Consider the following 27,194-nt stretch of genomic DNA (forward strand, 5'->3'; position numbering starts at 1 on the left):
CATTCAAGACTGAGCATTTAAAAAAAAAAAAAAAAGCTCACATAAACAACTTCCTCCACACAACATTTCACTTTGTTATCGCAAGCAGTCTTTTCTCCCTGCTTTTACACTTTTTGTGACAGCAGAAAGATCAAGACAATAAATAAATAAATAAAAATAAGGAGGAACTGGCGATGATCCCAGCTGTTCACACAAGAGCAGCAAGGGAAGGAGACAGGGCGCAACAAGTTTCACCTCGTCTAACATCTCACAACTGACTGTGGCAACACTTGGGTACTGTTGCGTCCTCCAGTCAATCTTTAGAGGTCTAAAACATAAAAAGAGGCGATACTTGATTCAGTTTCCATCCCTTCTCGACCTCATATACTTGTTTTTAAGCCACATCTGAGGTGCACAAAAGGGGAAAAGTCACAGTAAACATCTGTGAATTGAAGTATGAGTCTGCAATATCCGGTTGGTATGCATGACTGGTGCCATCTGAAAAGATAGTGGAGCAGCGTTTTACATGTCTAACTAAACTTGGAGGTTTCTAATGTGCAGCAGGAGTGAGACCTTTGAGATAAATTTAAAGCTGCACTAATCAATAAATCCATCTGTCTGCAGACGTTTCACTTCCACTTTCGGTAGACTTTGAGCGGAAAGGAAATTATACATTTATCAGTGCCTTTTCTATATGCGGCGGCATTGAAAAATGCAAATATTTTACTTTTCAGCTAAATGGGCTGCAGGGCTTTTTCTGTCTCAAAATGTGCCTGTAGGAAAACGATACTAAACAGAAGTCTGTGCAGTTTACTCCTTCCTTTGTCATTTAAAAAAATAAATAAATCACATTGAAGGCCTAAATTTTTAATACACACTGGAAAAAGCCTTATTGAGAGAGCCCTAACACTCCCCTCTCCACTTCCTTTTAGAGCCACACATGGAGGGGAAAGTGATAGTAAGCAATTGTGAAATAAAGTATGAGTCTGCAATATCCGGGTGACGCACTGAAGTGACTTGAGCCATCTTTAAATATGGTGGAGTAACTTTGTGCATGTCTGACTACACTCAGGGGCTCCTAAATTGCAGCAGGAGCGAGCCTGAGACCTTTGAGACGAATCTGAAGTAGGACATTGCACTTTCCAAACACTGTCAACAAATCGGACTGTCTGGATGTTTCACTTCCACTTCTGGGCAGACAGGAAATTATATACTGTGGTTATACTGAAACACTGATGCAAAGATTAAGCATGCAGTCTACAGAAATCCCAGTGCTGGACTGCAAAAAAAGGGTCCTCATTTTCAGGTACTTGATATTACTTGGCAACTGTAGTAACTATTCATGTAAGAAACCTCTATAAAGAGCATATAAAGCATGCGGTGACTTCAATTAACCAACAGCAGGTCTAATTTCGGACTTTTGCAGGTATGTGTATACTCTGCTGCTGCTGACACTTTATATGAACTCCCAGCGCTTTGAAATCAAGCCACAGCTTTTAAAATAAAAATATGACCGAAGACAAACCCAGCCCCGAACCTGCTGCCCTATCTGTCACTGTGTGTGCATTTCCTTTAATGAAGCTTCATTTGCTGCCTGTAAGCGCGCAGTCCTAATCCACAGCCATACGGTCCGTTTAAAACTGTGCACACACGCCAAACACAGCTGATACCCTGGTCATCGGTGAAGTGCTGTGGGTCAGGCGTGTATCGCTCAGCGTCTGTGGATAAATTAAGCGAAATCCTGCTAAGCATCGGAGCCTAATGCCTCCTGTCTGAGAACCCGTCCGTTGTTCTGAAAGGGGAAGTTAACGGTACACCGAGGATGTAACACCGTCATGCTCGCATTTACCCCTCCTTTTACTTTAACGCCAACTTAACCCTACCTAGGTTTGATTTTACCTGATATTTTTTTTTAAATTCAACAGTTTTGCCTTCGAGGAGCAAAGTCTAACACTCAGAGCAAGCTTCAATGAATGGCATACGGCGGACAGCGAAGGTGACTAACAGAAAGGGGAGAAAGAGTGCGAATAAAGTAGTATTTTCTTTGTGTTTTACCTTGATGCTCGCGGAGAAACACGGCAACCGTCGGCTGGACACCACGCTACAAGCAGCGGTACGGGCTCAAAGAAAGGGAACAGCGATTTGCTGCCGCTGTTTCCGGGTTAGCTATCCAGCGTCAAACGAGAGGGGAGTTCGGTTTGTCCCACCTCTAAGCGCGGATGGGGGTGAGTTGCACACCTTCCTCCCCTTCCAGAACTGAAAATAGATGCGCCCGGTCAGCCGACACGCGCGATACTGTGTCAACGGTCACCTCCACTTATCACTACTAAAATAGATTTAATGGAACCCACCGCCGCGTAAATTAGGTCTTATTAGACAGTAGGTGCAGTGTTTGCACTTAGTTCTTCAATCGGACATCAAAGCTGAAGCCTTTCTACCGACGTGCCCTTGGGCAATAAACTAGCATAGCGCCTCTAGGTGACGCTGTTCTGTTATTTCGCCCCAGAATCTATCAGCGAGTTTTAATCCTCGATTTCCATGCATGTCATTGAAATTATTCGTGCTAATAATGACGCTGACTACTTTAATTCACAAAATATGGTGAGATTATTCATTCATTTGTTTATGCCACTGGCACTGCCTCCATCTCACTCTCCTCTTTTAATGTCCTTGTTCATTACATCCATGAATATTGTCTGTGGTCTTTTCCTTCTGTCTGGCAGTTTCGTCTTCAACATCCTTTTCCCGGTATATCCACCGTCCCTCCTCTGCACGTCTCTCTAACTTTGTCTCCAAGCTCAGCCTGAGCTGTCCCTGTGACAGGGGCGCCTCCAGATTTTGTTTTATAGGGGTGGCCATATGCTGGCCACTAAGAATATTGAGGTGGCACACCAAAAACAGATTTTCCAGTTTTATTATGCTGTTGCCAAATATAGGTTACTTAAAAAAAAAGTTTATATCACTGAAAATGGGTACATACGAAAACCAAATAAGATTTTCAAATCTATAATAATCTGTTTTAAGTAGGAATAAACAAGTTAATGTTTTAACTCATTGTAGGGTGTCTTCTTCTCTCTTATGGTCCCGTTTATTAGTATTATTACCAACACAGGACAGTCCTGAAGATGCTAAGTGAAAATCATCTTCAGTTCTTCCTTCTGCCACCCTCTCCAAACCATACAGCACAGGAGGTCTGCTATCCTTCTCTCCTAAACCACTCTGATAACTCATCTCCACCCACTGAAGATGCAAATCTTTTAAAAGGCTATACATACACAGATCAGGCGTAACAGTACGACCACAAAAAAAACAGCCCTGACCCATCAAGGCGTGAACTCCACTAGACCCTTTAAGGTGTGCTGTGGTATCTGGTGCCAAGATCTTAGCAACAGATCCTTTACGTCTTGTAAATTGTCTTGTAAGCGTCCCACAAATACTTGATTGGATTGAGATATGGGGAAAGTCAAAATCTCAAACCATTCCTGAACCATTTCTTTGCTTTGTGCATTATCCTGGTGAAAGACCCGACTGGTCTGCAGTAGGTCATCTGTTGGATTGAACCACTTCACTCCCCACATGTGGGGAGTGAAGTGGTTGCCCATAAACCTGTTGTTGGTTCACCACTGTTCCTTCCTTGGACCGCTTTTGATCAATACTGACCACAGCAGACCAGTAACACCCCACAAGAGCTGCAGTACAGCTGCAGTAATTTGGTATATACTATTGGTATAGTTTTTTCCATAATCACAGTAACATATATGATTTTGATTTTTATTTCCTGTCATCATTCACCTGCTGAATTCTTACTGGGTTGTGTTGACATTTAAATGGTCCGTTGACCCACTTTCAGGCATTTTTTTTTCTCATTGTGGAAGAAAAATGGCCTGAAAGTGGATTGACACGCATTTATGCAAAAATAGATATCTGAAAGGTATTTAGTATGTGAAGTTAAAATGAACAGAAATCGTTAAATTCTGTACCCTCAAACTTTGGCCCATAAAATGTTTTTTATGGAAATTGAATCTGGTTGATTGATGATTGATGATGAACTCGGGTCTTGAAAATTAAAACAAAATGCACATATTAACAAAAATATTTTCTGATTTATAATTAGAGTACCATCTGTAAATTGACTTTCTGCTGATATTTTTGTTTCTGTGATACAAATTGTCATATTTGCTCAACCCAGCATGAAAGTTGAATTTTTCTGACTAAGAAATTCTTATTAAAAAGGCTTCCACGTGCTTTATTTTGTAGTGTTGTGAAATTCATCTATATATCATTTAGAAATTGTCACTTCAAATTTTGTAATTTGAAGTTTTTATTAGTGTGTGCTCAAATATGGGACTTTGCTGGAGTGCTGGAACTTCTTTTTCATATTTTAACTAGCCAATACTCAGATAAATCTTAATGTATTTGTCCCAAATTACAGATGCTGATTCATTTGGATGATAATAAAGTCCAGTGAAAAGTTCATGTTTTTATTTCTAGTAGTTTTTAAGATATTCACGTTCAAACATTGGAGCAGATTTCACTGAGCAAAAAAACATTAGTTTGATTTGAAATTAAGTGAGCCTCCTGCCAAAATGTTTAATGATTTATAGTTATTAAAACAGCTACAAACATGGCTTATGAATGGTTGGATCAGCATTATCCCTCATTGTGATTAAACTCCATACATTCAAAACATCAGCTGTGCTCTTCCCACTACATTACAAACCAGCAGCCTCTCAGTATGATGGATTTGATCTGTTTTGTCATTATATTTTTGACACAGATACTAAACGTGCCCGTTATCTGTTCAGTTCAATCTTCAGCAATCAGTAAGAGTGAGACAGGTGTTGAGAGCGCTCCAGCTCCAGAGAAAGACTCACCTGGCTGTAATTTGAGCTCATCAGAGGATGATGAGGCCCTAAGAGAGAAGTGAGTGCAACGGTCTGTTTCTGCACACTGATCAAAAGATTGCGCTGAAACATTGGGACTTTAAAAAAAAAATACAGATTACAGTCACAAAGCAGATCAATATATTTTTTAAACTTCAAGCTTCAAAGCCACTTTGCCTTTAAGCAGCATTTATTTGTCATCAAAGTGTGACTGATCCCAATTAAGCTTGATTAAGCAGCACACCTGTCTTCAGTTATGCATCCTCTGGGGGCTATAAAGGCTCTCCAAAGAGAATGGCCAGATCCATTTGCTAGAAAACAACAGTTTCTGAAGCTCTGCAGCTCTTTTGATTAAGTTTTGCAACGCCGCCTCCAACCATGGGAAAAGAGAAGACTCATGTTAACGTGGTGATTATCGGCCACGTTGACAGTGGGAAATCCACCACCACCGGACACCTGGTCTACAAGTGTGGAGGAATTGATCAAAGGAGGCTGGAGAAATTTGAGAAGGCTGCGAATGAAGTGAGTAAAAACAAAAAAAAACAATTTCTGCAAAACTTCCAACTTTTCAAGTGTTAAACTCATTCCGCTTGACTTCCAGATGGGGAAGAGCTCCTTTAAGTTTGCCTGGGTGCTGGACAAGCTGAAAGCTGAGCGGGAGCGAGGAATCACCATCGATATCACGCTGCTGAAGTTCAACACCCAGAAATACATCATGACTGTAATTGATGCTCCGGGCCACCGTGACTTCATCAAAAACATGATAACTGGGACGTCACAGGTAGGAAGTACATGCGTGCTTGAATATCTGTTGCTATGAATGCTGCCTTTTTCTAAAGCTCATATCATTTCAGGCTGACGTTGCCCTCCTGGTGGTCTCTGCAGCCAAAGGAGAGTATGAGGCCGGCGTGTCTCGGAGTGGTCAGACCAGAGAACATGCCTTGCTGGCTTATACTCTAGGTGTGAAGCAAATCATAGTCTGTGTGAACAAGATGGACCTGACCGAGCCACCTTACAGTCAGAGCCGCTTCGAGGAAGTGATGCGAGGGGTGAGCGGCTTCCTCAGGAAGATTGGCTACGACACCACGGCTGTGCCCTTCGTTCCAGTTTCGGGCTGGACTGGGGAGAACATGATCACCGCATCTCAAAGGGTAAAGATGTTTTCAGGCTTTTTTCCCCTTTAAAACCCCAGAAGTTGGCTTGCAATGCTGTGAAAGTGATGTCTGCACAGATGCCGTGGTTTCAAGGCTGGAAGGTGAGACGAAGGGAAGGGAATAAAAGTGGGAGGACGCTGCTTGAAGTCCTGGACTCGATTCAACCACCTGTGCGCACAGTCAACAAGCCACTACGATTACCTCTGCAGGATGTCTACAAAATTGGAGGTGATGTCAATCGCTGCTTCTGATCCCATTTTCTTGATTTCTTGGTCTGAGCTCAATTACAGCTTCATTTATGAAAAATGCAGTAGAGGAAGTACAGTATTGTTTTTAGAGTAGAAAATGTCTGTAAACATGCTGACATTGAAGTGTTTCTTACTCCTCCAGGAGTTGGGACGGTGCCAGTGGGTAAAATTGAAACTGGTGTCCTGAAGCCTGGCATGATGCTGACGTTCTCCCCTGCCAAGCTCACTGCAGAGGTCAAGTCTATTGAGATGCACCACCAGGGGCTGGAGACGGCTCTGCCCGGCCACAATGTTGGCTTTAACATCAAGAACGTGTCCGTGAAGAACCTGCGGCGTGGGGACGTGGCTGGGAACGCTCAGCAGGATCCTCCTTCAGATGTTAAAAGCTTTGACGCTCAGGTTGGTTCACTGCAGGAAGAAATTGCCTCACTTTTTTGCTTTGTTTCCGCTAAACCTTGCTTTTGTCTTAGGTGATAATCCTGAACCATCCAGGGAAGATCAAAGCAGGCTACTCCCCAGTTCTGGACTGCCACACAGCCCACGTCACCTGCCGTTTCGCTGAGCTGAAGGAGAAGCTCGACCGCCGCACTGGCAAGAAGCTGGAGGACCACCCGCAGATCCTCATGTCTGGAGATGCAGCCACAGTCAAACTGGTCCCCATCAAGCCCATGTGTGTGGAGAGCTTCTTCACATACCCTCCTTTAGGTAAGCACAGATCTCTTCATGCACACAACTCTGCGTGTATGAAGCCTCCTGGTTGTGCCCTCGTTTGACTGGCTCTTCTTCACAGGTCGCTTCGCGGCGAGAGACCTGAAGCAGACGGTCGCTGTAGGAGTCATCAAGTTGGTGGAAAAGAACCATGGCTCAAAACTTCACAAAGCTCAAGTTTGTAAATAAGTTTTTGGTTTACCAGAGGTCTGGTAATGCTGCTTCATGGGAAGAGTTTTATTTGATGAAATGTATTTGTGTTGTGACACAAAAAGCTTATGTTGTCTTTAAAGTGTATAGTATTCCTGTGTTGATAAACCCAGAAGTAGAGTTTGGTTTTTTGGTTTAAAATTGAATGTCTCAAAATAAAATGGTATGGAGAAGAACTGGTTTAAGTGTCTTTACTGTTGAACCGTCAACTGCTTCTTAATGTACATCTGAAAGAACTTCAACTAAACTCTCCTCAGGGATAGTTTTAAATGTTGCTTAAAGCTGAATGAGAAGAAGCCTCAGCATCTCATGATGCACAACATCTCTAGTTTGTAATAAAGTCATGCTTTTAAATTGTAAAGCACCAAATGCAGAGTTTATTGGTTCTGAGTATGGTCTGGATTTTTTTTAAGTACGTTTACAACAGCTGGCATCTGAAATCTAAACTTTTAATGTTTTGAGTGGCACATGGAGTCACTTTAGTGTCCTGTACTGGTAGTTTGTGCCTTGCTTCGGCAAAAGAATGCTACTGTGAAACTTAAATGTGCTAAATGGGGGTGTAAAGTTTTCAGGGTTTCTCTCCCTACAACTTGAGCCCCTACTCTAGATTTAAGGCTACTTATGTTTTTGGTTTGGTGTGCATTTTGAACAGAAAACCTAAAGTGGTTTAAGCCTGGATTGAATAAACACCGCTGTATTGCAACTGTGCTTTATACTGCATGTTGAAATACACTTTGAGAACTCAAATCGGTTCAATGCTATGCTAGTAAAACCCCAGCTTCTAAGCAACAGCATATTTAAGTATGTAAATTTAACATTAGCAGTGAAAGTGTTTAATATAGAAACGATGGTAAGATGGCGTTTACACAAGTTGCCAATTTTTATCTGAGTAACCCCAAAATTAAAATTCCAGAGAAATCCCAAATATTTCTGGCTTAACATCAACACCTTTAGAAATAAATGCTTGGCTTAAAGCAAAGACCTCAAAACTACATGGCGACAAAATAAAACACCAGGCTCAAGGTTTAAATACAGCACTTTTAATGATACAATGGGTTGATGGGTTTGTTCCTTAACATGGGAAGAACTGCAGGTTGGTGTGGACCAGGTGAAAATACATCTGCTCTCTGAAGTCCACCTCGTCTAAAAAGACATCTCTGGTTCACAGGTAAACCTGGAAATGTACTAAATCCAAGGGGCAACTGCTGGAGCTGAAACGAAGCCAGCAGGGAAACTGCAGTTCCTCTGGTGGCCACTTGAGGCTGGCTCCAGAAGGGAGTAGACTCCCATGTTAAAATAACTTGACAGCATTAAGAAGCATGTTTACAGCCTGGTAGAAAAACAAAAACATTTTTGGTCTCAGGGGTAGTTTCTTCCCCCCCTTCATAACTTTTTTTTTTTTTTTTTTTAAACTCATCCATCTAGTTATATAAGTTAGGGGTGTGACCACATAGATTGAAAGGCATCCCACTTGTCTGCTAGGCCTTGTCCACTTTGTGCTGTTGGTGCCTTTCAGAGCATTTTTAATAGATCATCTCAACTAATATCACAGTTTGCTGTGTGGTAGAGACCATCCAAGAAGCTTCTCCTTCAAGTTTGCTGAGTTAAATTCTAGTATTATTATCGTTAGTGTGTTACTCAGCACACCCATACTGTTTATGAATGCAGCGTGCCATATAAGGTAACTTCTGGCTTTGAAAAGCCAACATGGCACTGACTAAAACAGCGCCGAAGCTTGAAAAATACAGAGTCCAAAACCGGCGACCATCTCCGTCCGTCTTTTATACTGCCTACGACTGAATCCAGTAACAGAATGATATCACATGACTCAAACTAAAAAGAAAAAAATTCAAGCTCATGAGGTTTTACAAGACACTGAACTGTGAACACAGGTTGTTGTGAGACTTCTAGCCTGTCAGAAAAATCAAGTTATTGCTAAGATGTCCTCTGGAGTTTCCCGTACTTGTCATTAATAGTGGCTTTTAACAACAGGATACATTTTGCGCAGTCCTGCTTTATATTAATAGTGGCTCTTCAAACCCTGAGGTGAGCGTCGTCGAACGCAGCACTCCACTCATTTCCAGTCATTGTTACACCATGCACAGAAAAAAGGTCAAAGGACTGTGGAGATGGCGTTGAGTTCACACACAGAGCATACATACAGTGAACAGTGTAACAAGGAGTAAATTAGTGACCTACAGTGAACCACAGGCGTTGATATTCCACCACACAGTAGCAGCAGGTTTCTATACTGTAAAACAACCATAATACGAGTACACACAAAGCAAGCAAGAACAAGGAGTACATTAAATGACTTTTTTTTTTCTCTTTCTTCCATCTCGGGAAGAGTCAGTGGGAGACTTCCTGCCTCTTCAGTCAATTGTGGTGGTAAACAGGGATGCAAGACACAAACAATGACATGACCTATTTCACATTCCATTTCATATTTGTCCTTTTCCCAGAAATATGAGCAGATAGTTATTTGAGGGCCGGTAAAATCAATACAGATAAAATTCAAACTCTACCACCCTGATGCTTAATCTGACAGGCAGAGAGCAATGGTACATGTTTTGTACAATAAAACATGTATGTACACTCACACACAAATATATATATTTACATACATATATACACAGTAACAGCATAAACATAGACTTTAAGGTAAGTGCTAGGGTTTTGAGAGTGGCTTCGTCACAGCCGTGCTATAGGGTTAAGATAATACTGGTAGAGGAAGAATACACACATTCTTTGTACAGCATGGATGAGGCATCCATGGCTAGATGAGCCTTCGTGGGGTTTCTTCTTGGTGTGTTGTTGTTTTTTTTTTTCTTTAGGACACTTGTCTTGTGACAAGAGGTGTTATGAGAGCTATTTACAGGACCTCCCAATTTAGGGACAGAGGTGTAGTGCAAGTCTTTCTGGCTGTCAGTCACTCAGGATGTGCACAAAAGACATAGGGAATACTCCTTTTCTTTCCGGATCTCCTTCAATGTGCCCGATCTGGAGGCAAAGGAAAGGAATATTGTGTGATTTTGTTTTTTTCTATTAGTTTAAACTGCGAGATGTTCAAAAGGTACAAGATACGCTTAGGCCACACTCACCCACCACTCCTGGTCCTCTTCCCCTGTTACTATAATCACCTCTCCTTCAACAAATGTCAGTTCGTCATCATTGTCAGCCTGGCAGTCGTAGATCGTCTTCACCCGCCGGGCTTTGTTCTTCCCCTGGACAGAAACAAACAGCAAAACCAGTTCAGTCCGACCACTCTGGCTTTGTATGATTCATAATAGCACCATTACGCATTTAGAGTTTGCATCTAGGCTTCGACATCATCACTCCCCACAAATATGTTACACCGAAAAAATGGGGAGTGATGATGAAATAAAAAGTCTGTCTCCGAAGTTCGTATCTGGGATGCTATATTTAAATTTACTTTAACTTTAATGGTGTCGGGGACAGCGCTGACCCAAGGTGATCGCTCTCCACATATTGGGATGGCGTCTCTGGAATATGACGAGTAGTAGTGAGGCGTGTTAATTAACTAGCCTGCAGGGTTTACTCCATTTATTAATAATAACGGAGATGTATTTAAATTTAGTATAACACAATGTGTCCAGACACATTTAACACAATAAAACAGATATTTTTTAAGAGTAACCATGTTTTTGTTGTAAGACTGAAATGTCCCCCGAGCATCTGATGAGATCTGAACAAACCTTTGAAGACAGGAACAGTTTACAAAGACATGTCGCATAGGTGTCAAGTGGTGCTTCTTTTATATCCGATAGTCATGTACTGGCATAGTGCATACTTGTAAAGTGCAATTCAGCTGATTTAGTGGAAAATACACCACAGCTGTACATTTTATCTCATGTTCATGCAAACTCTAATAGTTATCTTTGCATATGTAAATGCAGGCGTTGTAAATTAAGTCCATGCCATATCTGGCACATTGTATCAAACGCCTACACGCCTAACCTCAAATATACTGTTTATCAACAAATTTCGCACCAAAAAAGAGGAAGTGACAGAGCAAATGTATATTCTGGGGTTTTACCAACAGATAAAAAGATCTGTAGGAGTGTTTTCACTGAGTTTATTAAATAAAAGCAGCTTCACTCAGAGTCAATGAGAGTCTCCACTGGGAACGAATTCAACCCATTTATACTCTAAAACTACAAATTATCTCAGACACAAAGGACAAAACATCCAGGATCTTAAGGTAGGTTTGTAACTTTTGTACTTTTCAATCTGAAAAAAAGACATAAGGTCCAGTCTGGATTATACGGTGACAAAAACAATGGCAAGTTTACCTGATATACTGCAAAGTGGCAGGCATTTAGGAATGCCGGAGTTTGTAGTGTGTTGATGTTAACATTATTTGCATTGTGTTAACATTGTTTGCATTAAGAAAGTGTATGCTGGAGGGGCTTTTGCAATGATTAACATCTATATACGCGATAGCTGAAATATTATATATGAGTAAATACACAAAGACGTAAAAATGTGTATGTTTACACTGTTATTTCTTTTTTAAAAAGTACTGTATTTGAGGAACCCTTAGAAAGAATATGCGAGTCCATACCGTTGTGATCTTCCTTGGGAGGGGCACAGGTGTCTCTTGGGTCCCTGCAGGGGTCCCGTTGGTGTCTTCAGCAGACTGTTGAGATGGGGTCCCTATATTTGCCTGCTGATTAGGTGACGGCGAGTCTTGAGGCTGTGGGTGCGGTTGAGGTTGTGGTTGAGGATGAGGATGAGTTTGAGGCGGAGGTGGAGGCTGTATTTGAGGCCTTGGCGTTGGCTCTCCGTGGGGCGGTCTGGGAGCAGACTCGACTGACCCAGGTTTTGGGGGGATGTCTGCAAGATGAGGCTTGGGAGGGAGGTCTTTGAGCTGGGGTTTAGGTGGTAGGTCACCCAGCTGAGGTTTGGGAGGGAGGTCAGAGAGCTGCGGCTTCGGAGGAAGGTCTCCAGGTTTAGGGGGGAGTTCCGACACCTGCGGTTTTGGGGGAAGGTCTCCCGGCTGAGGCCTCTCCACCAGAGGAACCTTCTGCAGGGTTTCAGCTGGCGGTGGAGACTTCTGGAAGACCTCTGGAGGAAGGCTAGGCTTATCCACAGATGGATGGTGTATGGTGTCAATCTTACGCAATGCCACTGGAGAGGTAACCACATAATGGCTCATTAATACCTTTTGAATTCAACTCCTTGCACTAAAAACACAAAATATCCAAACGTCTGTACCTTTTTGAGGTAGTTTGGGAAGAACCCTTGGACCAAGTGTAGACTTTGTGTTGCTTGAAGTAGAGCTAGAAAAAAAATTCGGTGAAGTGAAATAACTATATTTGAAAAAAACAAAAACAAAACTATTTCACAAAGAAGAGGCTTCAACATCCACACAGTTTCTGTCTGATACCTTTGCTGTTGAGGAATGCCTTCAAACTTGTTGGAAACAGGAGACATCTTAGTCACCGGAGGAGGGGTGGAGTCGCTTCCTAAAAATTAACATCGATGATGGCAATACGAGATTATTTAACACCATATTGGAGCGCTGGCCAAGAGATTAATTTAATATAAATATGGAAATAAATCAACATGCTGTGATGGTTAAAAACAACAAAAAAAAAACAATGAGGGAGGCGTCATCTGGCTGAGCTTTCCATGAGCCCCTCGTTATTTGGAAACAGGGGTTGTTGTGCAACTAAATACCATCTTTTTATTAGTGGTTGGGTTTAGAGTGTGCGTGTGTGAGAGACATGGGAACGTAGCCCCAATAACAGTAAAAAATTTCCCTAAAGATATGACCACATGTAAAATGTGATTGTTTTTTAAATCAAATCCACAGTTGTATAAGCATATTTGTCTCAATATGCACTTTAAAGCTATTCTGAATGGTGATTTGAGGATGTATTTCACAAAGTCGTGAATTAGATGGCTCATAATGCAACCATATGGAAGTTATCGGTATATATTTAAACATACAGACTGTAGATAAAGGAACAGATTTTTGGTACCATTTGTAGTCAATTTGTAGTCCAAATGCTGTTGGCCAATCAGGATCTAGCGATCTTTGGTTGAACATATTTGCTGGAATACAATTTCAGAATCATCGATTAAACTCCACCAAAATCTGTCTTTTGTTAGCCTTTTAAAATTTAGCTGCTACTGTAAACAACAGCTCGGCCCGGGTAACATCTGGCTAAACCAGAAAACTGAAAAACTTCCCGCCAAAGGCTAAAGACATGATTATACTTTGATGTGGACTCGAACACCCGGAGACACTGAGTCTAAATAGTCTAAGTGGTTGAAGCATCGTTGCTACACTGTAATGCTAAGTTTTTGTGGATTAATGCTTTCAGCAACAAAAAATTGGTTCTCCCATCTCCCCCAGCCTGTTGGGGCAGATGGCCTCTCTGAGGCTGTTTCTGCTGGAGGTTTCTTCCTGTTAAAAGGGAGTTTTTCCTCCCCACTATCGCCAAGTGTTTGCTTAAAGGGGGTCATCGGATTATGGAGTTGTTGGGGTCTTTGCTATAATATTTATACAATGAAGAGCCTTGACGTCACTGCTGTTGTGATTTAGTGCTATAAAATAAAACTTACTTGAATTATTTTATTTCTGTTATTTTCATGTTTTACTGGTTTTTACTTTCCTTTAAAAAAAAAACAAAAACAACAAACAAACAAGTGTTTTATATTCTATTGGTGTCTTTTAAATTGAAAGCACTATGTTGTTTTTTTAAAAGTGCTTACTAAATAAAGTTGGATTGGACTGGACATCCAGTAGATATTAACTACAAATTACTCGACAAATGCAGCTCTACACAAATGTATAGGATGTGTAGAGGGACTGTTTATGACTCTTCAGACTGCATAAGAGACAAAAATGGAAGAAACAGTTTGTGGAACTTAATAAACAAAAGCCAAAATACTAAAAAAAAATCTGCTAAAATAAAAAAAATCTAATCTATGTCCACTTATTAGCTTTAAAAACACATTTTAAGGTGGTAATTATTCAATGGAGTCTACCTCCGGTGGGATACATGACCTATGAATCTCTGGGTAAGAGCGTATGAACTCAAAACGCTCTGGAAAAACCTAGAAGTGGACGCAGAGTTAACATTTGGTTTTTCACCCTCTCCTAAGTGAAATTAACTTAAAAAATGAACAAAACTTCTCTGGAGAATCGTGATCTTCTATCTTCAGACTGGAACCACACGTCTGAGTGAAACCAGCCCTACTGTTACAGAACGTGTGCTTGCATCTCACCCCCGGTTACGCCCCCTTTACTGTGTGGACTGTGAGAGAGTGGGCTGGGTGGGTCGGACAGGGTGCGTTTGTGTCCAGGAGGGGGGGGCGGCGGTCTCTTCTTGGACAGGGTGGAGCTGCCTCCTGGTGTGAGTGAAGAGGGAGGGCCGGATGGGGGAGGAGCTGGAGGAGCGATACATAAGACACATGAGGTGATGAAGCCCACCAAAAAGATAAACAAATAAAAAAAATAACAGGTAAAGGAGAGGATAATGAGGAGGAGACAAGTTAATGCAAGTAAAACAATATTGTTTGAACATATAAATACACACAGGAGTGTCTGGACGGGGACTTTTATTTTTTAAATACGCCTGCCTTTATCTACTGGGACTCCAAAGCAGTCACTGGTCACCAGTACAGAGAAGAGTAGGGTGAAAGCAGCTAATAGAGAGCTCAGCCAGAGAGGAATCAGCTGTGGTTAGGAGTTTACAGCCCAGGGATGGTGGGAAAATATAATTAAAAAAAATCACATAGGCAATAAATAATTAAAAGCTTGCCTATGTGGTGCCGTTATTCACTTAAATAAATGCCACCACCCCATAAAAGTGAGCTGTAAAAGGAAGAAACAACTGAGGGATAACTGTATGTGGGGCACACAGCCGAGTAAGGAGGGAGAACATAAAACCAGGATATTCACTGATGTATGGTCGAGTGCCAGCCAGTGTGGCGTAGTGCGAATGAGAGCCAAGGAATGCCAAGTGTGGAGCTGAAAGAATAGAGAAACAAAAAAGAGAAAGAAAACAGAGCGAGATGAGGAGTGTGGGAGAGAATCTACAGTATGTCAGTCTTATAAAAGAGCTGCTCCCACACGCTGTAAAATAACAAGATGAAATCTTATCAGTGGCAAGCAAAGCAAAAAAACAGAAGAAGAAAAAAAAGAAAGAGGAGAAACGGTGTGAAGCCGGCCCCCGGGGAGCCAGCTCTTCAGCACCCACTGAGAGAGAGGGAGAAAGAGAGAGCGCCGCCAATGAAGGGTTAGCGTGATATTCTCAATGCATCTATGATGTTTTCCCTCTTAATCTTATTTTTGCATAAAATGACTTGTTTCCAGTGCTGTTTTGGTTATTTACGGGTAGCTGAACCTGTGATAAATATTAATGCTCATTCTTCAGGGACATTTAGTAGGACAGGAACTAAAAAGATCAAAGCACAGTTCACATGAGAAGACGTCTCTGACACAGCCGCTGGCGTTGTCCCTTAAGCATCATAAACACTGGACCGACTGACCAATCATATTGTGACGATCAAGGATAAAAATACTACAACGTGGCTGAAGCGATAAAGGCTAATTATAGATAAGGTTATGCTGGACTTTCACCCGTGACACTGGGATTTGTGACCAACAAGAAACCAAAAGTAAATGTGGAATTATTAATCTTCTGTTTGTTAGACATAATGGACACAGTTCAGCTGGGTTTAAGCAAAGATTACGGTTTCAAAAACAACATTTACCCGTGCGCAGGAACTTTTCTCAGGCGTAAAGCTCTGACATTACAAAAGCACGACCGGTCAGTTCTGATTATGATGTTTTGGGGACAACACTGACAGAAATATCAGATTGCAGAGGGGAAGAGGAAGAGAGGAAGATACTTGGTACCTACGAGCATTTGTCATCGCTTTTCCAAAGATAAAAATGTGAGAAAAAAATGCTAAAATAAATATGAATGGAAAAATTGTGTTTGTATAGCTTAGTACGCTCATCTGTACTCTCAAACAAAGGGAGCAAACATACCTAATATAAAGCTGCATTAGCTATTAGCTACTATCCCCAGCTACTAAACCAATAACAAGCACTGCTTGAACTCCCTAAAATGTTTAGATCTGTGATATGCTCATAGTTATGTATAACAGCCAAAGACTGTGGCCGCTGTATGGGAGAGAGGCGTTACATCACATCCTCTAACTGAGCTGTGTGGGTGAATGACTTTTGAGTACTTCAAAAAGTCATATTGTGAAAACGAGAGAGAACTCTAGTTTCCATCTCTGCTGTCAGAGATCAGATGTCCAAACATTTTAGGGAATTCATCCAACACTCTGTGTTAACGTGAGCTTTTTTTTGAGCCACTGTAGAGATATCTAAAAAAAATAAAATAAATAAAATTAAGGTCTTAGTTCAAGTAGTTTTCCAGATTAAAATTTCCCTTTAAAAACTGATGCTAGAAGATAAAACTCCCCTTTCCTTTAATTTATTTCATTTTTAAGGAAACTAATGAGTTCAGGGGCCTGAAAATTTGCATAATTCCTGTTAAGATGTGTTGGCTGGAGAAGCAAGGCCTACTGTAATCTACTTCAGTGTGAAATTTAGTATCCATAGTATTAAAAAAAATTCACATTTTGATTCAACGTCTCACATTTTTATGTAATAATTTCTCTCCTTTTTACACACTGGGTGCTTGTTGTGCTACTGTGGAAAGCAGGCTTAGCCAAGGGTCACCAGAAACAGGTTAATTTGAACTGGAAACAAGTGAAATTTCACACCCCTTTGCTTTAGGAAAAATAAGATTTGAATGCTATGTGATGGATTAAATGACTGTTAAGATGGATGCTGGCAGAGTTAAGCTTATGCAGTGTTTTCAGAGAAAGCTAGTACAGGTCCACAGGGGGAGGAGTGTTATTTTTAATTCCAATATTGCAGAGACAGCACGCTCACAGTACACTCTGTGGATACTTTGCCCAGGCTAACGATTAAGTAAGTGTGTATCCTCCTTTGCCACCTTGCCCTCTGCTACAGCCGTGTTTTCCTGAACGTTTACAGTGTAAGCAATCTTAATGACACCCGCTTCCCGCCCTGATCTGTGTGCTGACAAATTGCATACCACTGCAGGGTGTGGAAACTGACTGACAGCACAAAGAAGGAACTTTCCATTAAAGTCATTTACAAAGCATTCCCACAAACCTTATCCTGACTGCAAATAATCAAACATTAACAGACATAATAAAGTCATTTCCACAGGCCATCTTTCCTCCACAGTTATCAGCCACAGCAGAGCATGCATACAACCTTTAGACCATTTGCATCACAGGCTGACATTTGCAAAAGGAGATATTAGCAGAATGTGACCTCCTGAATTTATTCGAGCTAGAGCCTGATAAAATTGAATGCGGTCGGAAAACCGATGCAGGCTCAAAGCCGCTCGGAGCAGCTAGGTCTGACCTTTGCCCTGGTTCCTGGGTGGCAGCGGCGGCCCGTCGGCCACCGGGGAGGAGCTGAGGTCGGTGGAGGCGCTGTACATCTGGTTAGTAAAGGCGCTGTAGGAAAGACGCTGCTGCTTGTCCCTCTGGCTGATGAAGCCCGGCAGGGAGAGCTTGTCGTGGGGTGAGAGGCTGGAGGAGTGGCAAAAGCTCTGAGGCCTCGGGGAGCGGTCCTTCTTGATGGGACTGGGCTGCAGAAGGACACATGACAGATGAGACCGAGCTGACATCAGTCACTGTAACCTGAGCATAGACATGATAAAAGATCGATGCAGCTTTCAGCCAATGCAGAAATGCCCCAAACCTGCATTCTTTACAGTGGCCAGCAGGTGGAGACTCCTCTGTTTACAAGCAGACATCTAGATTTTTGGTCTATTTTGGTAAAAAGCCCCTCATGATGATTTTATGAGCTCACCTGCTACTTTCAGGTCATAATTATTAAAATATGTTTTTTGTAAACTGTAAAGGGCGGTCGTGGCTCAAGAGTTGGGAGTTTGCCTTGTAATCGGAAGGTTGCCGGTACGAGCCCCGGCTTGGACAGTCTCGGTCGTTGTGTCCTTGGGCAAGACACTTCACCCGTTGCCTACTGGTGGTGGTCAGAGGGCCCGGTGGCGCCAGTGTCCGGCAGCCTCGCCTCTGTCAGTGCGCCCCAGGGTGGCTGTGGCTACAATGTAGCTTACCATCACCAGTGTGTGAATGTGTGTGTGAATGGGTGGATGACTGAATGTAGTGTAAAGTGCTTTGGGGTCCATAGGGACTGAGTAAAGCGCTATATAAATACAGGCCATTTACCATTTAAATAATTCTAAGAGTCATAAAGGAGGATTATACAGAATATACTCACTGGCTAACCACTTACCAATCACAAAATTCCTCTGTAATACTACAGAACTGATGCTGCGACAAAAAAAATTACACATTTGTGCTTTAAGATGACTAAAATATACATGCCATCAGTAATACTGAACCTCTAGTATTATTCTTGGCGAAGTTCAAGGGAGCTTTTACACTTTATTTTGAAATGCTTTTAAGACAGAGATGACAAATAACTATTGCTTTGAGGTGTTTAGTCACTATGAACTACTTCAGTCACTTTTCTATGCAGGCTTGCAAACTGAAGTGTTAAAATAATGCCTCAAGTCTACAACATTTGGTATCCTTTGCAGAGCCTGACAGATGATGTTGCTCAGCCATAACTATGAGCTGATATCAGCTTACCACCGACACAAACGTAGCTTTTATGTAGAGCATAGGGCTGTGCGATATGACCAAAATCTCATATCCCGATATAAGAATTCTATCGTCCCGATAACGATATAAAAATCACAAAAATTTAACATTTTCTGTAAATTCTGTGAATCTCGGGCAGCTCGTCTTGCGGGAAGTGTTTCCAGCTGCGCGTCATGTAGCTGGAGTCGAGTGTTTTAACCGATGCATGAAACTATACATTTTTAGACATAGGTTGTAACAGCCGCCGTTTTCTTTGTGAGTATTTATTACACAGCGTGCTGCGGGGAAAAGCCTGTTCTAACGTTTGAGTTTAAGGTTTGTTTTTTAGCACCTGGCGGCTCTTTTTTAATTCTCATCCGTAAATAATCTGCTCTTTCACGTGATTCAGTTTATTTTGAAAAGTCTCAACAGGATCTTGAGCTTTATTGTGAAAGGTTTATGTGGAACATAAACAAGCGGACACGCGATGCTGTTACCGTCGTTGTTGCTAACCACAACGCATAAAAACAGGCGCTTGTCCGTCCGTAGTGTGGTTATATTAAATATAAGAGAAAGAGAGAAAGAAAAAATGAATATAGCCACTACAGTGACCATCAAAACATGAAAAAAATATTGCCGTAAACAGTTTATTTTGCGACACCACGAAACAAACGATAGCGTAAAATGAAACATAGACGTTTTTATATCGTCATCCGATATATATCGTTATATCAAACAGCCCTAGTAGAGCAGTTTGATGAGTATGGTTCTGGAGTAGTTTGCAGCTTACATCTAACCTGCTGTTGCTTAAAGCGTAAAAGCCTGTCGAAGAAAGCCCGACATCTGCTTGTTCTGACCTACAAATGACACAGCATTACTACACTCCGTCTCATTTCCTTAAGCTCGCCTTATTTCTCCATTTTTATAGTTTTACAAATCTTCAGTTATCTTTTTTTTTTCTACAACATTAAACCGTTTTCCTGACTCATGCCGCATTATGCCACGGTGCATTTAACCTACTCTAAAGGGAAGACGCATCTGCAGCCACCGTTAACTTCAGCCTCTACATCAGGGTGTCAAACCAGATTTATTCTAATAGTGTATTTTCTAAGTAGTTTTTATTGCGTGGAAATGATTAGTTTTAGTTTTGTTTGAATGAGTTTCTGTGTTCAGCACAACAAAAACACAGAACCTTTTCAAATCTTGTCGACATCCAGAGTCTCAAACACGTCTATCAAACCTTATCAGGCGAATTATATTACAGTTTTTTAACAAAACTAACAAATAATAAAAATTTTATTTTCCCGGTTTCACAAAACCATTTCGTTTAGCTTTTATTTTTTTCTAAAATTCTGCTTTTTATTTTTATTAAGTTAGCTAAACTGTTTCACATCTATTTGTAGTTTTTTGTTTAGTTTTAGCTAATTATATTAACCTTGTGTCAAACATAGGGCCCGGGGACCAGAACCGGGTCATTAAAGAGTCTGATCTGAACCGGTGAATGCTTTTTCAAACTACACAAAGATAAATACTAGAAACCATCAAAAACACACAAATTTAGGTGGGTTTTCAACATAAATTAATCAGTGGACAATTTCATATTTTATTCAACAGGAAAAATGGAACATTTTCTTCGAATTAACAGAAAATTGCAGTTTTTTTATATTAGGAAAGTTTACAGATTAATTTCTTAGGCTGAACGGTACCCAGCCATGCTGATTTACTAGAATGACATATCTGTGTAATGACCTTAGGTTGGCCAAATATTGAAACATTAGTCATCCTTAATTCGTTTGTTTTTTTCTTTCAGTTTTTGAAATCCAGAAATGTGGACATTTTCAGAACGCACTTAGACTTCTTAACCCTAAAAAAAATGTTTTCTTCATAGATTATCATCAGTCTGGCTCATTTAAGGTCAAATTTATCTGCATGTGACCCACGTATGTACTAAAATGAGCTTCACAGCCGTGCTCTACATATATGAATCTATGGGGAAGTTCTTTTTTTGGTGATGTGGAGGCGACAACAACAACAATAAAGCACAAAGCCAGACAGCCAGTGGGCTGCAGAGGAAATCTGAACAGTCATATCTGACCTTCAGCCTCACTCATAACCAGATTCCTTGTTAAATTCGGCGTCGTGCTCAGACCTTATCGTCGAGGTCGTCGTCGCTCTCGTCCATCTCCTCCAGTCGGAGGCTCCACTCGTACTCCACGTGGATGTGCGGGTTGAACTTCCCCTCTGCGGCCTGCACGAGCTGACACACACAAACAAATCCGTTAACTCAAACTGCAGCTCTACACAAACAGATCATTACGGCTACCAGACAGAGAAGGTGGATCAAAACTGGCTGTAATTAAAGCCCCCAAAAAAAACTATGAATGGGAAGAAGAAGCAGCGCAATAAGAAATAATGAGGCAGCATGAAGAGACTAATGTCACAGGTTAGACTGAGTCAGAGCCACAGTGAGTGCTGAGCATCAGTCATCCTTTTCTAGATGGCAGTAATTATCCACAGTTTGTGAACGCAACACAAACAACAGCAGTTTTAAAAAAGTGTATTATTATTATTATTATTATTTCTTTTTCTTCTCAAACAGTAAGATTTTAAAGATGTTATTTACTTTTCTCCCTTCCCCACACGTGTACCTTCAATAATCATCCACAGCTTTGCCCACCCAGTCAATAACACCCATTATCCTAACAGTCGCTGATTTGGCTTTATTATTGACATCTTTTCTCTTGTCTGGCACATCGTTAAACTAAAAAAAACCCTGAGACTTGGAGATTTAACTGCTCTCTGCAGCCACTGATGATGCACAGGACACAAACATGAACATCTGGAGGTTGTATAGAGATGGAGATATTACAGATATACGGTATTAACTCAGGGGGAGAAGGTATGTTAAAAAAGGAGGGGGCAGGAAAAACATTGAAGTAAATTTATTTGTAAAAGGGGTAAATGTGAGGAATAGATATGATGAGGGATTTTGAAAATTGTTTAAATATAAAATAAGGCACAGAAATATGAAACTGCAACACAACTGCTAAACAAATTTATCAAACCGAGGAAAAAAACGTAGCTAAACTAACACTTCAACATTAATTTTTTTTAGATAATAGTTTCTATTTATTTAATTTTTATTTATTTTTCAGTCTTTCATTTATTTTTACAAATAACTGGAATAAAAATTATCTTCTTTATTGAGGCACCAGACCTGAAATAACACAGAAAATCTCTGTTTGCTTGTAAATTCCTGCTACATGATTGCAACTAAAACTGGCACACAGATATATCTTAGGCCCCTGCAGGTTCTCATGATGTCATCATTTTGCCTAGCAACCACCTAGCAACAGGCAAAAATGACCCATTTGTAATGTTTAAGCACCTGCAACACCTCATAAAAGCATCGCATCAGATTAATTTCACAACAAAACATTTTATTTAGAGAAAAATATAATTGTTCACATCTGCAAACTGTGACATTTACACTATCAATACTCAGCCTACGAAGTGAAGTTCACTGTATTTACAAGTTTAATGTCAAATCAACAGCTGACTATAAATGCGCTGTGAAGGTGTGGAGATGAGATTTCAAATCAGCTTTTTTCCAGGATGTTACAGACTTGTGAAAATGTGCAAGCACATTTGTAAAGAAAGCTAACGTACGAAATCCCTTTCTACTGCATGGGTGCATATTCAGACAAAGTGTTGCATGCCAGTTTGTCATTATATACTTCATATGGCGGTGGGCAGTGTCTGGATGATAAGTGGTCGTGGTTCCTTAATCATACACAGAGGTAAATACACTTTGTTGTGTATGATCACACAGCAAGCCCAATATTTATGTTTATTCATATAAACAAGATAACTCTTTCCTTTTTTTTTCTCTTTTCTCAGTGTAATTAAAAATATCAGCTTACAAAATCCACAAATAGACCAAACAACACTGCAGCATGGGCACGCACTAGTAAAATACACACATGCTGCACACTATCTGGCTCTAAATTAATGATTTGATGTCAGTACAGAGGATGATTTCACCTTTTATACTGTCTACCTGTCGGGAAAGGTGCGGGTGAAATAGACTGAAGTCCCCTCGGTTCACCACTAATTACATCTGAGGACATAAGGACTTATGTGTGACACAAAGTGCAATAACTTAGATCGTCTATATGTGCTCGAGCTAATAGCCAATAATCTTAATCACAGATATAATTTAAGTACAAATCTAGTTAATATGTAAATAAAATGTTGTTATAGGCACATTCCTGTAACAATAAAAGATTTGTCCAACTGTGTTTATTTTTCAGAGATTCCAAACAGCATTTAAAGTGTTTTTCTGTCTTCTTTGCTCATATGACCGTTAATAACAAACATATATCAACCATTACTTCCACTCTGCTGCTGCTACCGCCCGCGGCTGGAGAGACCTCTGACTGCCATCTAGTGTTCTCACTAAACTGCCCGGTAACTGATGAACACCCTTTATGTGGCTGTGTGTATGTTTGGGGGGAGGACGGGGGGTTTGTGTAATGTTTCTGGGCCTTTAATGATCTACTAAGATGTCCAGCTGGTCGGTCTTATACTTACTGCCTCCTCACACTGAGTGTTCCTCAGTCGCCTGGCAACATCCAGCGCCGTCTCTCCGTTCTGATTGGCTGAAAGGGCGAGGACGGACAATCAACAGTTAGGAGTCTGATAGGTGATGACATTAACTGGAGGACGAAGCTTGGCGTGTGACTCACTGATGTCGGTGGCAGGCTTGCCCCTCAGGAGTAACTTGAGGCACTCTGGCTTTTCGTACATGCAGCAGTAATGCAGGGCGGTGTTCCCCCACTCCGTCTGCTTATCCAGGTTACCGCTGAGTTAGGAAAAAAACAAAAAAAACAAGACTCGCGCAGTGAGGTCACATGCCTGAGGGTGTTTTCCACAATCCTGCAGCTTTAGGTTAATATGTTATTGCTCAGGATTTTGAGGTTTAGCATGAAAGAAGAGGATTGGAAACAGCACATTAGACGTCTTGAGTAGAGGTGAGACATTAAATCATTCAAGAAAAACTACAAACTACAGCTAATGGCGCAGTAGCAATCTTTAGATCTTCTGCAATTCCCATGAAGGCAACAAAAAAAATATTAAAAGACAAGGCCTAGACATGGGTTTAATTAATGAGGGGGTCTCAGTTCAGCAGTGGAGACTGTGTGCAGTTGGAGCAGTGGTGGGTAAACAATTGAAAGGAGAGGAATAAATTAAGGCAGAGAACAAGTGCTTGACCCATTTCTGTTTGCCTTGTGGGAATCTGAGCTGAGCTGAGCTGTGCCGCGTGAAGCTTTTCCTCTGCACTGCTTTATTAGACTAGAGCACAGAAAGTGACTCGCAGCAGACAGACGGATCAAATTTAATACAGAGTGTTTACACCAAGCTGTGCTGTTTTATACACAATTTTACTCCAAAGTACTCGCGTGTGTTTTTATGAAACTTGAACAGCTCTTTACACTCCTCCTGAGCCAAGCTGAATGCACGCAGCTGCATTTTCTAAAAGGTTTAGCAGCTCTTTAAAAAAACGAAATGTACCTGTTCTGCACGAGGAAGTCCACCAAGTGCAGGGAGGTCTGGTCAGCAGTCCGTACAGAGTAATGCAGTGCAGTCTCTCCAGCTTCCTGCAGGGGGCCATCAAACACAGCAAAGACTCAGTGGGGCGATCTTGGGCAGCATCCATTCTGTATTCTCTCTCTGTCTGCGACTCTTTCAGCATTTAAACAAGCTGCAGTAAACAAAATGGCTCCTAAAAATAATACTTCTGCAGGCCTGATGCCGGCTTTTGTCCATTCCTGGGAGTCTCTTGCTTTTATTTCATCTGCCTTGCAGCACCAAAGCTGGATCTAGGTGGTGGTGGTTTAGATTCAGCATTAAAGATGGAGGTAAAGGGGAAACATATGGAGCTAACGCTTACATTTAGTGGATCTGTTGGCATCTGAGAGGGGGTCGGATTTAATCACGCACTGCTGTCACGCTGTCTGTGTTTTGAGTTGGGGGTGGGAAGTCACGGTGCAGCCCCTTCGGATGCACTGACAGCAGCAGATCAGATATCGGTGAGTCAGACTTCACAGCGCGTTCAGCAGCACCACCCCCCCACTCTCCGTCACCAGACGATATCCTCTTTTATTCCTCTGCAGCATTGTGCACTTAATTTTTCATTAGGGAACGACCGTGTTCGGGTTATAAAACCTTGACCCATTTACGTCAGATTAAGTCTTATCACGCATGTTGTTCACGGTACTGTATCCTCACCAGACACTGCTTGTTATTCAACTTTCATTTTTGCCTAAAAACAGCAAAAAGGCAAGAGAACAAAAGCGAGAGGGGAAAAAAACCCAAAACAAGCCGAACCACAAAATAAAAAACAGACGCATGAACTGAGCCGCTACAGATGTCGCCATCTAAATATATGTGGACTCAAAACACATGATGCCTTGCAATGTGGTGGAGGTTTGCTGGCTATCACCACCTGCTGGAGAAGTTAACCCGGATGACTCAGAATTTTCCAACTGTTACACCCATTTCTAACTGCCAAATAATTCACCAGCTGGCAGGAACGTGTCAGCAGCGGTGGTGTTGCTGGGAAGAAACCTCACATGAGGATGAAACCACTGCAGGAACACGCACAGAGCACTGACCAGGCGGCTTCTGAGCGTCGCGGTCTGCACGTGTTATGATGCAGCCCGGATTCCAGGCATGTTTTTGCATATTTTCTTCTAAGTCCTGTCAGGAGAAGCGGACAGCTCTGGCTTCAAGTGTTCATGTTTGAATTCATTTGAGCTCCTCAAGCCATTTAATGGTTTAATTACTGCCCATTTCCATACAGGGTTCATTCATGTGCTTTTTTTCTTGATTATTTGTGATTTCTGCTCGCTGTATGACCCTCTACTGGCCTTTTAAACTTTTAACCCTGTGGCTGATTTTGGCTTAGAGTTACCTGACAGTGTGATCTGTAGCTGGCTACAGAGAAACGAGGTGTCGTCAGAGTTGGATATAATGTTTTGCTTTATTGGCATAAATGGTCCCCATCTGTAAAGATGCACTTTTTAAGGCACAATTTTATGACCTTCAGCAAATTGTTTTAGGCGTGCAATTTTATGTGTAGTGCTATTACAAAGCAGATGTGGTGTTTTACTCTCTTATAATCACAAGATTACGCTTCTCCATTTTCTTTCCGCATTGCATCACTTTGGGGAGATGTCCTAGGCAGCAAGTTGAAGGGAAATATGACTGAAAATTATTCTATTTTGCCTCCAAGAGTGAAAATGGTGCATTTCTTCCATAACATATAGAGTTAATAAAGCCTGGACTTCATTGTTGATCCATTTTCTGGGCTATGTTCCACTTTTAGAGCCTTTTCTTTAACAGTACGTTGTGTACACCAGAGCTACAACAATCCAGACTTGGACCAATCACTGTACATTTTTGCCAATAAAAAGTTTCTCTTCTGCCCTGTAGGACCTATAAAAAGTCCTATAATTTAGGTTTCTGCAAACTTTGATAGTCTACAGTTCCTAAACTGTGGACACACAATAAAAGAGAGATTTCCTTCAAGTTAAACAAATAACTAAAAAGTTTCTACAGTGGAAACATCTCTCTTAAAAAACATGACTTATTATAGAATTTCCCAGAGGAACCTACCCAAGGGATTAATAAAGTTCTATCTATCTATAAGACTAAGAAAACTGTTGGACAAATCTAACACTGTCAGTCTTTAAAAGCACTAATGTTTATTTTTCGATTCACCTCTACTGACATTGATTTCGACACCATAAAAAAAATGTTTGAAACAAAATTATCTTATCGTGTTTTTAACTTTGGATAAATCAGACCTTTAGATGTCTCTTTGACTCACCGGTCCTGCCTCTGGAAGCGGCTCCATAAGCTCCACCCCCTCCGCATAGACCTGAATAAGTGCCAGCAGGTCCCTGGACTGAACCGCCTCAAACAACTCGATCATTTTAGCTGCCGCAGACGTGCAAGTCTTCCTCGCGTACTTGTGGTCCACATACTTGGCGTTGATAAACTCCTTCCTCACTGTCCTGTGGACAAAATGTCAAAAAAAGAGTTAGAGAGTTGAGTTGAGAGATAAAGATTTGTTTATATATATATAAAACTTACATGTCACTGGAGGGAGTGGGCTTTGGTGATGGGGAGGGGAGGTTTCCCTCCATGATCTCATTGAAGCTACTGTTCCCTACATTCTTGGCCAGCTGTGGGAGAAAGAAGGGAAACATCAGCAACCAAAGAAAGACACATGATGCATCCCTGCA

The 27,194-nt window shown here is 41.3% G+C and overlaps 3 protein-coding genes across 9 annotated transcripts in view; 1 reads left to right on the forward strand and 2 right to left on the reverse strand.

Annotated features, from left to right (window-relative positions):
- The window catches only part of cyribb (CYFIP related Rac1 interactor Bb), a 44,091-nt gene extending 41,947 nt beyond the window's left edge, over positions 1-2,144 (reverse strand). The window contains exon 1 of the mRNA XM_084939573.1: positions 2,035-2,144. The gene's annotated coding sequence lies outside the window, so the exon portion shown is untranslated. The remainder of the gene's footprint in view (positions 1-2,034) is intronic.
- On the forward strand, positions 2,114-7,368 carry eef1a1l3 (eukaryotic translation elongation factor 1 alpha 1, like 3). Its single transcript, XM_084939572.1, has 8 exons — positions 2,114-2,204; positions 5,219-5,384; positions 5,464-5,643; positions 5,717-6,013; positions 6,094-6,244; positions 6,407-6,663; positions 6,735-6,969; positions 7,055-7,368. The coding sequence occupies exons 2-8, from the start codon at positions 5,241-5,243 to the stop codon at positions 7,159-7,161; spliced, it is 1,371 nt and encodes a 456-aa protein (XP_084795698.1). The 5' UTR covers positions 2,114-2,204; positions 5,219-5,240; the 3' UTR covers positions 7,162-7,368.
- Positions 7,369-8,200: 832 nt separating this feature from the next.
- asap1b (ArfGAP with SH3 domain, ankyrin repeat and PH domain 1b) overlaps positions 8,201-27,194 on the reverse strand; it is an 81,855-nt gene continuing 62,861 nt past the window's right edge. For 2 of the 7 annotated variants that reach the window (XM_084939564.1, XM_084939565.1), the window contains 13 exons: positions 27,043-27,134; positions 26,777-26,963; positions 24,457-24,542; positions 23,631-23,746; positions 23,476-23,543; positions 21,032-21,139; positions 17,636-17,864; positions 14,443-14,604; positions 12,593-12,671; positions 12,421-12,485; positions 11,768-12,333; positions 10,284-10,406; positions 8,201-10,182 (listed from right to left, as the gene is read on the reverse strand). In XM_084939564.1, coding sequence (XP_084795690.1) covers positions 10,108-10,182; positions 10,284-10,406; positions 11,768-12,333; positions 12,421-12,485; positions 12,593-12,671; positions 14,443-14,604; positions 17,636-17,864; positions 21,032-21,139; positions 23,476-23,543; positions 23,631-23,746; positions 24,457-24,542; positions 26,777-26,963; positions 27,043-27,134 — 1,956 coding nt within the window. In that variant the 3' untranslated portion in view covers positions 8,201-10,107. Of the gene's footprint in view, positions 10,183-10,283; positions 10,407-11,767; positions 12,334-12,420; positions 12,486-12,592; positions 12,672-14,442; positions 14,605-15,118; positions 15,188-17,635; positions 17,865-21,031; positions 21,140-23,475; positions 23,544-23,630; positions 23,747-24,456; positions 24,543-26,776; positions 26,964-27,042; positions 27,135-27,194 lie in introns of all 7 variants that reach the window. The other 5 variants (XM_084939567.1, XM_084939566.1, XM_084939569.1 and 2 more) reach the window with 3 other exon arrangements.

This window comes from Perissodus microlepis, chromosome 9, assembly GCF_051167445.1.
Source record: "Perissodus microlepis isolate ML-2025 ecotype Zambia chromosome 9, ASM5116744v1, whole genome shotgun sequence".
Lineage (NCBI taxonomy): Eukaryota > Metazoa > Chordata > Actinopteri > Cichliformes > Cichlidae > Perissodus > Perissodus microlepis.